The 16,206-nt window shown below is 34.6% G+C and overlaps 1 protein-coding gene across 1 annotated transcript in view; it reads right to left on the bottom strand.

The window, feature by feature from the left end:
- LOC140435510 (uncharacterized) overlaps positions 1-16,206 on the bottom strand; it is a 29,330-nt gene that overhangs the window by 11,157 nt on the left and 1,967 nt on the right. Inside the window, exons 2-3 of the mRNA XM_072524251.1 lie at positions 8,420-8,706; positions 5,198-5,306 (exon numbers count right to left, since the gene is read on the bottom strand). Coding sequence (XP_072380352.1) covers positions 5,198-5,306; positions 8,420-8,706 — 396 coding nt within the window. The remainder of the gene's footprint in view (positions 1-5,197; positions 5,307-8,419; positions 8,707-16,206) is intronic.

Consider the following 16,206-nt stretch of genomic DNA (forward strand, 5'->3'; position numbering starts at 1 on the left):
TTTGTTATTTTTCCTTTTTCTTACTTAACATATTAATTCACCTTTTTAACAATTAACTATAAAACACTTTAAATAGGAGTGTGTATTTATAGAGAGATGTATATTTCCGTGTATTTTCATGTATATTTCCGTGTATTTTCATGCAAATAAGGTATAAATCATGAACAGTAAATATGTGTATTCATTTTTACCTTAAACAAAGGGTTGTCCATATGTACGTGAACGACACTTTTCGTGTAAAAGGGCACCGGAAGTTAGACATGCAAGGACGTCACTAATGATTAATGGTTATCAAAAGATAATAGCTTCCATTACGTAAAGTATTAAACAAATGCATTTGGAATTTTTAATCTTCAAAGTTTTTAATGGCGATCTATATTTGGTGGTTGTATTCTATTGGTAATATAGTAAGCTATTTATATATGGAGTCCAGACTTATAGTAACTTAAGATAATATAGTTGAGTACTAATACAATAAAACTAGTATTCATATATGTTAACAGAAACACCAACCGGCGCACATTAACTGGCCGCCAAACTCTATAAAACCACTTTAATCGTACACGAATTGGGTCCCAAACCCATACATGAACTTGCTCCCGCCCATTACGAAATTCCCAGAAATTGAATCTCCTTCTGAAACTTGGATTTTGAGGAAAAAATGTATAATATACACCAGAAATTAGAAATGTAGTCGTAAACAATTTATTTATTAAAGAAACTGCAACTTCCAGATTGTACAGTAGTGATGAGAAGGTCACGAACGATCCGTTAACAAAGATCTAATCTTTTCGAAGACCCGTGATTGATACAATCACATTCTGTGACCCTATCGTTCGAATGACCCTATGAATCATGCCTATGAATGACGCTGTCTCGTGTTTACGAAAAGAACTGTGTTATCGCGACACGTTTCTCGGTCAAATGTGTATTCATTGTACCATGGGTCAAATTAATGCATGAACCGCGAACCGCAAAGGATCGTTTAAACGCTGATTTCAGTTCAGCAAAACTGTAAAATTATATACATTCGAATTGTCGAGTCAATAGTCCCGTAGTCTGTTCTGTTTATATATTTGTAAGAAATAAAATCCATTTTAATTGTTGCAATTCATTCATGAACATAACAATATGGAATTTGTAATTTTACTTAACTTTTTCAAGTATTTTTTTTATATTTCAATGATTTCTGAAGGTGATTTAAGAAATACAAATCTTAATGTCAGCCTAATCGAATTCTACGTGTAAACAACAATATGATTAAAGTTGTTCTAATGAACGAATCTCTATGAACGGGTCCTGCATTATCATTAATTCATGTACTCTCAGAAAGATTCATAAACATATCAATATTAAACTCTACACACTTGACCTTTACACAACAAATTTAATTAGTCGTTCATATTATGAACGGATCTTTATGAACGGATCATTTTAATGAATGACCTGGAAGACCCGGGTCATCGAAACGAACCAGGTCTTCCCATCACTACTGTTATGTACAGGTTGATTCCTTCTACACATATTTTTTACAAACTCAAAAGCAGTCATACGTTTTTCCTGTAAAAGACGCATTTGATATTCACTGAACTTTCTTTTAAGACGTATTGGTTTTTCGGTTTACTCTTTTAGGGATTCTACTACTTATAGGTATCTATTTGAACATTTTTCAGAACTTCCAAAAATTGGAAAATGTTCGGATGGCAAGTATAAAACAAATAATTGAATTTTGAATGGAAACTCTCACATGCATTCGTCGTTATTTATAGAGACGTACTATTTTCGGCCCACATGGTAGGTGGAAAGTTGAAGTCTTGTAGCAATGTAGTTCTACACCAAGAAATCTGCAAATTTTTTAACTACCAGATGTCTGGGTAAGATACTCCAATATCAATCCCAAAACAATCGCCTACGTCTTCGGAACTTAAAAAAGCAAGACTAAACACGTATTTTAAGTAACAGGAAATGTCTGACTCTTTTAAATATTTCGTGCCAGGCCCAGTTTCTGAATCTTTCGCTACCTGTTTCATGTCATTAAAGTTCTTATAGACTAACAATCGTTTAGTTATAACAACATAAAACTACAACACATCTTTTTAACTTCCGATATATGAAAGTGTCGTAATACCAAAGGAATGGCTTAACTTAGAATTTTATTCATATCTGTGTTAGCCTAATGAGTCCCTAACTAAAAATATTCTTAAAAATCATATATAATCGAATTCATTTAAAAAATGTGAAATATATATAGACTCTCAGTTTGGATTTATAAAGCCTTGGGAACAAGAGAGGCGTTGTTTGCGATACAAATACTCATTCAAAAATGCCTCGATCGCCAGAAGAAAGTATATCTCTGTTTCATCGACCACCAGAAGGCGTTTGATCGAGTCCAGCATGAAAAATTGTTGTATGAACTACAGAAAATGAAGCTACATGGAAAAAAATCTGGTGTCCGACAAGGCTGTGTCATGTCTCCATTGCTTTTTAACTTGAACTCTGAATGCATATTCAAACGAGACCCCCAGCCGACGAATGGTTACGGGGGTATAAACGTTTGTTTTGTTAGGAGAGCTATTACTTAAAGCAATTACTGTACTTTAAAGTAATAAACATTTCTGAAATAAATTTTCTCCCTATCTATATTAACTATCCGTTAATGATTATTTTAGAATTATTTTGAACTAGATACAACATATTCACTAAACGGCACAAATAAGCACTAGACGGCGCCGAAATTGATATAAAAATAAACAGGAAGTATATTAAAAATATCAAGTATGCAGAAGGTACAGTTCTGAGAATCAGAAAAAATAGAAGACAAAAATTAGAGAAGACAGAGTTATACAGTTATAGACAGAGTTAATAATATAAGTGATGCAATTTTGATTACTAAGGTAATTTTGATTAGCAAAACCGATGAAAATTGTCGCATTGACCTAAATAACACTCAATTATAACAAGTTCACAAATTCAGATACTTGGGAGTAGTACTAAACGATAAGTGGGATCCAGATATAGAAATAAAAACACAAATAGAACAGGCTAGGAACATGTACAATAAATAGAAGCAAATTATCTATAACTAAAAACTAAGCTTAGACATCTGAATTAGGGATGAAGAGGAGTAAGTAGAAAAGCCATGTTATGACAACTTGTGGAAATTATATTTAAAACTGTTCGCCACTAGCATGAGTTTTCCCCCTCACTCTTAACATTTCTGTAGCTTGCATTTTCTACGACAATATGATCAAGTACAAGCAAGACGCAAAACTATCAGTAAACTAATTTGAAATAAGTTTGCGGTAAAGGGTATACGAATTTAAAGAATGATGTAAAAATCCAATTTACCTAGCTAAATTTCCAAGAATTTCTTCGGGAGCCAATTCACGCAAACTCTTTTATCGGTAGAGAGCTTATTACCTGCAAGCGGGAGCCAATTCATGTGCACCCACAACAACTTGGATATAACTAGTCCTGCTACTCCTGACCTACTCTACTTTTTCCGATAAATAGAATATCAGCGATTTATATGGATGTAACTATTTAAACTATAATTTTTTGTCTCTTATAATAGTCTCTTATAATAGTCATACTAAGAATAGCAGCGTAACTCACACGTAGAATGTCGTACCATAATTATTGAAGAAAAAGTTAAATTAAACACGAAACTAAAACAATCCAATAAAGTATCTTCTTCAAGTGCCATCTCCGCGGCGGAGGTCGGCAATCATCACAGCTATTCGGACTTTTGAGACGGCTGCTCTGAAAAGCTAATTTGATGTACATCCGTACCACTTAGGTTGTGCAGTCATGACATTCTACGCCTCCCTATGCTTATCTTTCCTTGGATCTTTCCCTGCATAATCAGTTGGAGTAAGGTGTATGTCTCTCCACGTGTAATATGTCCGAGATATTCCAATTTTCTTGTTTTATAAAGTATGCTTAATGATAATAAAATTTAATGACTTGTTGATAGAATTAATCCAAGTCACACCTCAGCAAACTATCCAGGAGAAAGGCATTTCAGTTCAGACAACAAAAAGACTTCATTATTTGATGAATATTTAGCTAATATATTTACTCCGAACTTCCATCATATCTTTCAAATATTCTAAAGGACCTCTTCTTCTTCTCGTGCCTTATGCACTGCGGACGTTAGCTACTAACATGGCAATTTGTATCTTGTTGGCGGTTTGTGTAAATAGTTGACTATATGTTAGGCCGAACCATTCGCGTAGATTTTGCATCCAAGAGTTTCTTGTTTTACGCGGACCTCTCCTTCAATCCACTTTTCGCTGAAGAATGAGTTGCTGGAGGCGATATTTACTGTGTCTCATAATATGATGGAAGTAGTCTTTTTTTCTTTGTAATTGATTTATCAGGTCTTCAAAGCTGCTGGATATAATGACAGTATCGTCCGCATATTTAATATTGTTTTTCAGCTCTGTATGCCTTCTGTAGTATCATAAAGTATCTCGTCAAAGATCGCTTATGAGTACAAATTGAAAAGCGTAGGTGACACTATACATCCTTGGCAAACTCTCACTTGCTTTGTATCGACTGCTTGAATCATCACATCTTTTTAAAAAACAGTTTAGTATGAAAGTCAATGATGAAATTTTTATGAAATGTTAAGTCCGGACTTCCATAAGGCAGCATACTGAATTTCATCTTATATGTATTATTTACATCAGATATTTTTATTTTTCCTTACACTGTTATAGAAATAATTGCCAACGATATCGTTGTTCTAGCAACTCAGAAAAATCCACTAGAAGTTTTCCATATCCAGCAAAGTTATTTAGTAGATCTCCAAAATTGGATAAAAGAATCTAAAAATAAAATAAATGAATTTAAATCCGTACTTATTGACTATAGGAAAAGATCAGTCCTTGTCGATATACGTAAATATCAAAGTAATGTCATTAAGACTCCAAGCTTACTTGAAAAGTACATATAACTAAGGAAAGATCAGATCGACTCAAAATAAAACAACTCTACTGGATAATTGGAAGAAAATCAAAATTAAGTTTGGGAAACAAATGCTTAATTTGAAGCAACTAGAGGGTACTGTGATATGGAAATTACATTGAACACTAACAACAAAATAAAAAGAAAAACTTAATACCTAAGCTCCTTCTGACATATCTGAATAGGTTTATAAATAAAAACGTTCATGCTACTGAGAAATACTTACTTGATTGCCCTGTGTTATATCCACATATGGGTGGTACCACAAAATTTGAACTTTGTCCAGTGATCACTAAACTTTCAACGGTACAGGTTCCATTTGTAGGGCCAGCCAACTAAACAAAAGTTAATTAAAAATAAACAAATGACTTATTATAGATTCTTAGAAGATGTAGAATGTATTACAATTTGTTCATCTATCTTGCAGGAATAAGTTCCTAAAAAGGAAAAAGTGGTAAAAGGGAAAATAAACACATCAAAATGTAAATGTATCATTAAAAAAAATTAAATATTAGACCAAATACTGTGTTTTAACACTATCGTTAGCTTTTCTTGTTTTTCCTATGATTTATTTAATTAAACTTAATTATTATATGTTGTCTATATAGACTCTTACGTTAAAGGTTATTTTATAATATAACAATTTTGAGAACTACATACTTTTCCAAAATTAAAAAATTTTGACAAATAATTTTAATTTTGTAACCTATAAAACCACCAAATAAGGTAAGTTCATATGGACCATTAACTCTACTACCACTTATCTGGTGTTCAATATCTGCTCGCGCGTTTTTTCTTCTTCTTCTTCTTCCTCTTCCTTTTTGTATGTAGGCTTTAAAGCCTGTTTCTTCTTCAATATTAGCCTCCTAAATTGTTTAAATTATCGCAAATTATCTTTTTCTTGGTCTGCCAATAGTTCTTCGTCCATTTGGTGCCTTATCTCGTGCTATTCGTACTATCATATCCTCTGCCATTCTACTAATGTGTTCGTTTCACTCCTATTTCCGTTTTGTCGCCCATCCATTTATGACAGACTTTTCCCTGATATTCGTCGGAGTATTTTCATCTCTGTTGTTTCTAGTAGTCGTCTCGTTTTAGATGTGTCATGTCTTGTCTCCTCCGTGTATGTTAATATAGGTCTAATTGCTGCTTTATAGATTCTTGTTTTTGTGTCTTGCATTAGGTGTTTGTTCTTCCAGATTGTGTCATTACGAGATTCCGCCGCTTTACTTGCTTTTAAGCTTTGTTGTCGTACTTCTTCTTCAACATCTCCGTAACTAGTTATATCTATTCCCAGATGTCTAAACCTTGCTTCCTGTTTTATTATTTTTCCATCAATTTCGATTTTACATCGTAGTGGGTATTTAGATGTTGTCATATATTTGGTTTTTTCTGCTGATATTCTCATATTGTATTTCTTGGCTGTGGTACTGGAAATGTGTGTTAATCTTTGGAGCTCGATTTCTGTCTCGGCTATTAATGCGGCGTCATCTGCATAACATAATATTTGGATTTCTTTGTTCCCTGTTCTATAACCATGACCTTTACATATTGCTTGTATTATTTCGTCCATTGTAATATTAAAGAGAAGTGGGCTTAACGAGTCACCCTTTCTGACTCCGCTTTGTACTGGTATACACTGTGTTAGTTTTCCATTTATCTTTGCCTGTATTCGATTATGGAAGTAGATGTTTTCGATGGTTTGTATAATATTGATTAGTATGTTTCTTTTATACAGTAGGTGTAAGACATCTTCGACTTGAATGCGATCGAAAGTATTTGTCAGGTCTATAAAACATAGATATGCTGGTTTATTGTACTTGCTGGCCTTTTCTGTGATTTGTCTTAGTACAAATACGACGTCTACGCAGGATCTTTCGCATCTGAATCCTTGTTGTTTATCTGATAAAATTGTTCGTTTATTGATTTTGTTGGTTAGGACTTTTGTGGTAAGCTTAAGTGCGGTGTTCAGTAGATTTATACCTCTGTAATTGTTGGGGTCTTCTTTATCTCCTTTCTTGACATTTCTTTTTCGGATATCTCTGGAAGCAGAAACGCCTTTAGCCGTTCAATGATTATATTATATAGCAAGATTTTGCTTACATAAGAAGCATAAGTATTAGCAAAAATAATTACACATTCCTACAAAATATAATGCAGGAAAAGAATGAAGCACGAATGAATCTGAGCCGTAGAAGAATGCCCTGGATGAGAAATTTAAAAGAGTGGTTTAATGAAATCGTAGGCTTCCACGGCCAGAGTCAGAATTATAGTTTATTCGTCTTCCGGGTTTGGACCGTGTCATTTGTGAGTGACCCAAAAGTGGGTTCATCTCGACGTTTCGCTACAATTGTATGTAGCTTCTTCAGGAGAACAAAAAGAAAAAGAAAACAAAAGACAGGAAGATGGGTAGTTAGCAACGGTAACTCAGTTACTCAACGCAACCAGAGGCGAATACTAACTACCAAGATGGGCATTTGGTCACAGTAACTCAACTACTTAACGCAGCCAGAGGTGAAAACCAAATGCCAGGACAGGGATTCACGTCCAACAGCTCAGAACACTAACGCGTCGAGAGGCGCGGAGTGAATCCGACGATTACTCCGCTACCGCTCTATTTATAGTCGCGGTGACCTGTCGTGTCGGGACGTATCGCCACGTATCAGCTGGCATTTGGTTTTCACCTCTGGCTGCGTTAAGTAGTTGAGTTACTGTGACCAAATGCCCATCTTGGTAGTTAGTATTCGCCTCTGGTTGCGTTGAGTAACTGAGTTACCGTTGCTAACTACCCATCTTCCTGTCTTTTGTTTTCTTTTTCTTTTTGTTCTCCTGAAGAAGCTACACACAATTGTAGCGAAACGTCGAGATGAACTCACTTTTGGGTCACTCACAAATGACACGGTCCAAACCCGGAAGACGAATAAACTATAAAGAGTGGTTTAGTTACATTACAAACGAACTGTTTACAACGGCTGTACACCAAGTTCGAATAATCTAAAAAATATCCAATCTCCGATAGGAGATAAACAAAAAGAAGAAGAAGGATATACAATCAGAAGACCAACATCTGAGTTTTTTCGGCTAATTCTCACTGGTAAAATCGGAACTGGCGGAAGAAACTCTCCTGGTTAAGAAATTGCAACAGCGGAGAGATTTGACAGTAGATTAGACACGTAATCTAAGACCAAGATTAATATAACAATGTTATAAGCATGGCATTCGCCGACGTTTCTTAGGGACATGGTACTTTTATTTTGATTATACGCGAACAAACATAACCTATTATGTTTTGTTCACAATATTATTCTTCCATCTCATGTAATATTTATTTTTTGTAATATTTATTTTTTATGGTTTTTATTTACACTCACTTATTATTTTTTTTAAATATTCCTTGCATTAGTGTAGTTTTTTTTTACATTAAGGATATTAAAAAACAAATGCTCACCTCAAGGTCCAAAAAGTCAATCTTCATCTTCGTAACACTGTTAGATACTTTATATACGCTGAAAATGCACGATAGCGTGTTATCTGTACTTTGTCGTGCTAGTTCATTATTAAAAAAATTCCAGTAGATCCTAGGATCGGGGGTTGGAGAAGGATTGATTGTTGTAGCAGGCGGTGCCATTGTGGTTGGTACGATAACCATTCCTCCAGCTGGATAATAGTCGGGATAATTTGGACTTTCGAAATAACTGCAGTTTTGGGAAGCTGAACCACCACAAGTTCCTTTGACTGAAATTTAAATATTACTATGGGACCATGGAATGGTGTGGTATAGTACATTATACTATATAATATTAGTAATAATAGTAATAAATAATTATATATATATATATATATATAGTATATTATACTAAGTATATAATATACTCTATATTTTATGATTTAACTATATTAGTGTCTTTTCAGTGTAAGTATTTAAATTTCTCTTTAATATCGTCTCATCTAACAAATTATGTCTTCTCTCTCTATAAGCACAGATTATCGTGCTTTTTTCAAACTAAGTCTAATTCATACAAAATGTTTTACAATTAGTCTCTTGATATGTTTGGCCAAGTTTGGTCACTGTTGTTGTCTGCTAAAAGTTTGTCTTATCCACAAGAAGATAAAGGAACTATACACAGCTGACCTACATAAATTAAAGTTGGAAAAATATCCTTTTAAGATCATCCAATATGCAGATGACTTCAGCATTTACTGTGAAACAAAGAAGAGAGATGAAGCTTTTGGATTTTTAATGGATACCTACAACGTTGTAGAAATATGGTTGGAAGAAAATCACCTTCAGCTGTCGGCCACAAAATCAGCAATGACCATTTTCAGTAGACATAATATTCCCAATATCGAAACATTTATAGTAAAACAGCGAGAAATTCCTTTTAAAAAGGTAATTAAATATTTGGGCATTATACTGGATCAAAAGCTCACATGGAAATTTCACATAGAATATATGTTAAATAGATGTGAAAAAGGCCTAAACTTTCTGAAAATGACAACTAAAACTTGGTGGGGAACAGATGTTCAAACTTCCTTACTTTTTGATAGAACGTACATTCGCTCTGTCATAGATTATGGATGTTGGATATATGGATCTGCCAGCAAGAACTTACTAAACAAATTAAACATATTTATAAACCAGTGTTTGCGTATCTGTATTGGTGCCATGAAGACAACTCCTAGTGAGCCCCTTTATGTTGAAGCACTTGAGCCTCCAATTTCTCTTAGAAGACATTTCTTGGCCGAAAAATTTTTACTGAAAATTAAACACCAGAACACTTTCCTTTATACCGAATTAACAAATTTAAACAATTATGATTTAACGAATAAATATTGGATAAAGAAAAATTCTCCAACCCTATGTGAAGCTCTTAGAGAAAACACAGTTTGTGATGATGAAGCTATTAATTTAAAATCACACACAGATATAAATGATTTTGAAGCTCTTTTTTATAGCGTTAAATTTATTAAACCAAATTATGTTAACACTGGAAGAGCAAATAACAAGATTATAACAAGCATCTTATCCAATTGGGATTACTACAGTACTATCTACACGGATGCCTCCAAATCAGAAGACGGTACAGGATGTGCCTTTTACATCCCCATGGAGAAGGTAGAAAAAATGTTCAAATTAAAAGCAAATATTTCCATATTTAGTGCGGAAGCAATTGCCATATATCAAGCCCTACTTTTTGTTTCTAACAGGGAATCCTCCGTTATTATTGTTTCAGATTCCATGTCAGTTCTCACAGCCATTAACCAGCCATTTCCAAACACATACTCAAATCCCTATATAATATTAATTAAAAAATTAGTTAAATACTTTAAGGAAAATAAAAAAAATGTGATATTTATATGGGCCAAAGCACACAGTGGAATTAAACATAATGAACATGTGGACCAACTAGCCAAATTAAGTATTTGTTCAGTGGATACCACAGAATATCTACCCAGTATTTCTGATTTGGTTGCTTCTCGCAAGGCAGTTTTAAAACATAAATGGATTGATCTATGGTCTGAGTTTTGTTTTACCAACCCAAATAGATACACTTTTTTACACACAACTGTCCCTGTTGCACATTGGCACAGAGCTTATAACGTCCCTAGGCGTTATATAACAACCATATCTAGGCTTAAATTTGGACATGCTTGTTTTCCTGCTCATCTTGCAAGGATTCATGTGATCGAGAGTAAAAACTGTGTGGAATGTGGAGTAGAAGGTGACCTAGATCAATCATGTAATTTTTGGTTGTGCCAAATATAATTTGGAATCCACCTTATTATAAAATAATATAGTTCATATTACCGGTAAATCTCCGTTTAACGTTTTATCTGCCCTAGCGACTCAAAATAGATTAATTTACGATTGCATAATCGATTTTTTGACCAAATGTAATATTTTTCTTTAGTTAAAAAAAAATTGGTTTTTACTTTTTACCTTTGTTTTCTCTCCTTTATATGTTTAATCCTATTTACCGTGGCCTAGTTCTCCTGTGTATGTTATATATTATAATGTCCTGATGGGCTCCTGGACGTGAAGCGAGTGACCCATGTTAATTGTATGTGTTTATGGATATATATGTGTATGTATATATATTTTTTTTCTTCTTTTTGTGAAATGTTGTACTGATTTCCCAACTTTAAATTTATCTATTTTAGTCTATTTGATTGCAAATTACTCAAAAACTTTTTACTGCGCCTAATGAGATTAAAAGATCATGTAACTGGCTGTATGGCAAACTGCCGAAGCCATATAAAAAAAAAAGATAAAGGAACTAACTGGAAATAGAAATAATAGACAGTGGGGTATACTAACAAGCATGGATGATAGGGTCCTGACAACTTTGGAAGAAATAAATGAATGAAAAGCATATATACAAAATCCCTTCTCAGAAAAACTTGAGGCAAACTGACTATTCAGTCTACTTTAAGCACCAGCAAAAAGCGTTACTAACTGACTTGACAATGGCAAGTGCGACATTGTCGAAACGTTGTCAAAACAATGATTTTTTTCAAAACCAAAATTATTCAACGCGGACCCTAACCCGGAAAATCACAGAAAGCACATGTGGGTCAGGTAGTAGCGCTTCTCACTGATGCTTGAAGTTAACGTCAGTTCACAAGATAGTACGCATTGCCACCTGGAACGTACGTAGTTTATTCATGTCTGAAAAACTTGCAAACACTGAAGCCGAGATGAGAAGAATAAAAGTAGACATCTTGGGGATGACTGAAGTAAGATGGCCTGGTTCAGGAAAATAAAAAACAAAAGATGGATCCATCTATTAATCAGGAGAAACCGACCCAGAACATCAATATGGAACGGCTATATTAGTATCGGACAAAATTGCACAGTCAGTCATAGACTTCATCCCTCTATATGATAGAGTAGCAATGTTGAAATTAAAAAAACCTATAGAAACCTAAATGTTATTTAGGTCTATGCTCGAACAAGTGACAAATCAGAGGAAGAAATTGAAAACTTTTATAACAATATACATGAAATAATGCAATTGACAAAAAAAGGCGAGATAACGATGATTATGGGTGACTTTAAGGCCAAAATTGGTCATGGTGCCGAAGGAGACAACATAGGAGCATACAGTCTCGGTACCAGAAACAATAGGGGAGATAGACTGGTACAGTTCTACGTAGAGAACAACCTCTTAGTAGCCAACACCTTCTTCAAACAACATCCTAGAAGGCTATACACTTGGAAATCACCTGCAGACAGAAAAGATGATAAAATTGTTAGAAATCAAATTGACTTCATTTTGCTCGATAGCAACTTCAAGAAGTACATATCCTGGAGCTGACATTCATAGCGATCACAATCCAGTTATAATGGATTTTAGACTAAAACGGTTTCTTAAAGTTAAAAGGGAAAATGTGTCGAGAAAAATAGAAATCTCACAACTAAAGAACCCTGAAAAGAAAAATGAAATAAGTATCAAGGTTGGGAAACAAATAGGAACGCTAGAGAACTAGTACAGACAAACGTTGAAGTAACATGGACTGCTCTAAAAACGAAAATAACAAAGACACAAGAAAACGACATAGGGTTCACGAAAAACAAGAGAAAACAAGAATCGATAACGCATGAGATCATGGACCTCATGGACGTAAGACGAAAACATAAAACAAATCCAATAGAATAAAAACGAGCCATTAAAATAATTAGTAAAAAGTGTAGAGAAGCTCAAGAAAACTGGATGTCAACCAAGTGCCTAGAAATTGTACACTTCAGGAAAGACACGACACCTTTAATGTCCATAAAAAAGTAAAAGAAATGACAGGTAGACACAGAAAGAGACAAGAAACAATATTAAGAAATAATAATAACGAGATAATTATAGGTACAGAAGACAAACTGGAAAGAGGGAAAGAATACATTCAGATACTTTTTGACGATGAAAGACCTTGTTCTCCACCATCCACAGATGATCGAGTAAATAAAAAAGGTTCAAAAATAACAAAAGAGGTTATTTAGTCGGTCAGATAGCCAAGCGGGCTAGGCGGCCGATTCTCATTCGCTTCACTGTCGAATGGTTCAGTGGATGTAGGTTCAAGCCCCAGCTCGGTGTACAGAAAAATAAAAAAGGCTAACGCAGCAGTTTAAAATGCTAGATGAATCTGCGGCTTAGACTAGAATATGATGCTGTCTGATCGGCCTATGGTGGAGCAGTACGGCAAGAAATAAGGGCTTGCGGCTCGGTGATACTCCTCCATAGATCCCTACCGGAAGGGCGTGGCACCTAAATACCGGTGTATCCGGAGGTGTCTGGACCGGAGCCACCGGTCCAGACAATATCAATGTCGATATGACACAGTTAACATACCATCAGACTGGCTAAAATCAACATTCATAACATTACCAAAAAAATCAAATGCCTCACACTGCGATGACTATCGAATATTAAGCATGATGTGTCATGTCCTTAAAACTTTTCTCGGAATCATTCATACACGAATTTATAAGAAGTGTAAGTTTTAGATTAGTGACACTCAATTTGGATTTCGAAATGGATTGGGAACACGAGAAGCTCTTTTTGCATTAAATGTGATAACACAACGATGCAGAGACATGAATGTAGATGCATATGTATGTTTAATTGATTATCGAAAAGCATTTGACTGCGTTAACCATCAAAAGATGATCGAAATTCTGAGAACAATTGGAATTGACGAACAAGACTTGCGAATTATCTCAGAACTATATTGGTACTAGACGGCAACAATTGAAATAGAGCACAAAACATCCGAAGATATACGAATCCGACGAGGAGTGCGGCAAGGTTGCGTCTTATCACCACTATTATTTAGTCTGTATTCGGAATCTACATTCAGACAAGCATTAGACGAGATTCAAGATGGAATCAAGATTAACGGAACCAGCATAGACAACAGGTACGCTGATGATACCGTCCTAATAGCAAGCAACGCACAAGAACTACAAAATATAATAAATGCGGTAGTTCGTTATACCGAAATGTTCGGTATTTTCAAAGATACCAACAAACGTACATTTGTACGCCAAGGGACAAATAATAGAACAGGTATAGATAGTGCAAACACTCCTGACCACGGCGCAATAGACAAAATTTGGTTTATTCCCCACTTCCATGCCAAACGCACTGTACTAGGCACTGTATAATTCCACTTAGAATATAACCTTTCTGCCTTAACTTGAATTTTGACTCCGCCTTCGCGCAGCTCCATGGTCAGGAGTGTTTGCACTATCTATAACTTCCATAAAATATTTGGGAGCAAATATCAACAGCCAGTGTAACCAAAAAAAACCAAACCTGACAAGAATCGAATTCGAATGATCAGATGTTACGTTTTCTGTTTTGCTGTATGGCTGTGAAAGTTGGACAATGGACTCTGAAACAGAAAAAAGAATAGATGCCTTTGAAATGTATATATATACAGACGGATGCTGAGAATTCCGTGGATACAAAACCAATTCTAAGGTACTTTGGCGTATGAGTAAACAAAAAGAATTACTCAACATAATCAAAGAGAGAAAAATACAATACTTGGGTCATATGTTGAGAGGTGGAAGACATGAATTACTCCAAATCATATTGGAAGCTAAAGTGCAGGGCAAAAGATCAGTCGGAGGACGCCAGAACTCGTGGCTGAAAGACATGAGGAGATGATTTGACCGCTCATCCACAGAATCGTGCAGCAGTATGCAAAGCTACAATTGCCATTTGGATCGCCAACCTTCGAAAGGAGACGGCGCAATAAGAAAAAGAATATATAGAGTCTGAAAATGCCTAATTATTTTTTAAACGGATGGTCCGAATTTTACAAAAACGGGATACGTCTGTTCTGCAATGTAGAGATTTAAAATTTGATGCTTTCAATGCTTCTCAACGCCAAATAATTCTAGCGTAATTAAGTAAATATAGAATGCTGTGATTTTGACATTAATTCATAAAACTAACAAAGTCGAAGTTTATTGAAAAGTTTTGTGTTTTTAAAAGCACTACAAGAGGTTTTTAATTAAAAAGAGCAAATTACTGTTTTAATGATGATGGTACAAAAAATTTTAAAGATTTTTTAGATTTACTGCAGAGTTTCTTTGAAGATCATTCTTCAGTCTTGAGTGTATTGCATAAAAATTCATTTAAACCTTATAAAATCCAGTTGTTGCAAAAATTAAATGAAGATGACTACCACCAGATACAACTATAAAACACTTGTGCAGAAGTGACAAAAATAATAATATTAAAAATATATGTCTACAACTAGAGGAACATGCTGACCGCCAAGAATCTAGAGAACTTTTCTCAAAAGTCAAGTATCTAGCGAGAGAATTCAAACCGCAAACACAGATCATCAAAGATAATAGTGGAAATACCATAACAAACCGAGACGGTAACGCAGAGGTGTGGAAACAATATTGCGAAATACTATTCTCTAACAACGACCCAGACAATAATACAGAGAAAAGAAGTTATGAAAAAGATCCTCAAATATTGAAATCAGAAATTGAGGCGGCAATTAAAAAACTAAAATTCAGAAAAGCAGATGGAGAAGATGGATTAACAGCTAAAACACTCAAAGAAATGGGAGAATTAGGGACGGAAGTAATGCTTAGAATTTGCAATGAGATCTAGAATACCGGAAAGTGGCCAAATGACTGGGGTAAACTCACGTTTATTCCCATATATAAATAAGGTTCACTGATATCACACTCGAGCAAAGTACTTCTAACGATCATCAATGAAAGACTAAAATCAATTATCTTACCACAAATTCCCCAAGAACATGCGGATTCGTCCCAGGTAGAGGAACAAGAGAACATATTCTTAATATTCGTCAAATCATCGAAAAATCTCGAGAGTTTAATATAGAAACATATTTATGCTTTGTTGACTATTCCAAGGCCTTCGATGTCGTAAAATGGGATAAAATGTGGCATATACTTAGAGAAATGGGTACACCAGATCATCTAATCTATTTATTACAAAAACTATATGCAAATAATACTGCTAATGTAAGAGTTAATAATGTGGTTTCGAAAAACTTCAAATTAAAATCTGGAGTTCGACAGGGATGCGTAATATCCCCTATTCTTTTGAATATATATAGTGAACATATTATGCGTCAAGTTTTTGAGGAATGGCAAGGTGAAGCAACGATAGGAGGAAGAAAAATCAAAAACCTACGTTATGTTGAAGACACTGTGATATTGGCGTCATCATCAGAAGAACTGGAACA

The sequence above is a fragment of the Diabrotica undecimpunctata genome, chromosome 3 (genome assembly GCF_040954645.1).
Source record: "Diabrotica undecimpunctata isolate CICGRU chromosome 3, icDiaUnde3, whole genome shotgun sequence".
NCBI lineage: Eukaryota > Metazoa > Arthropoda > Insecta > Coleoptera > Chrysomelidae > Diabrotica > Diabrotica undecimpunctata.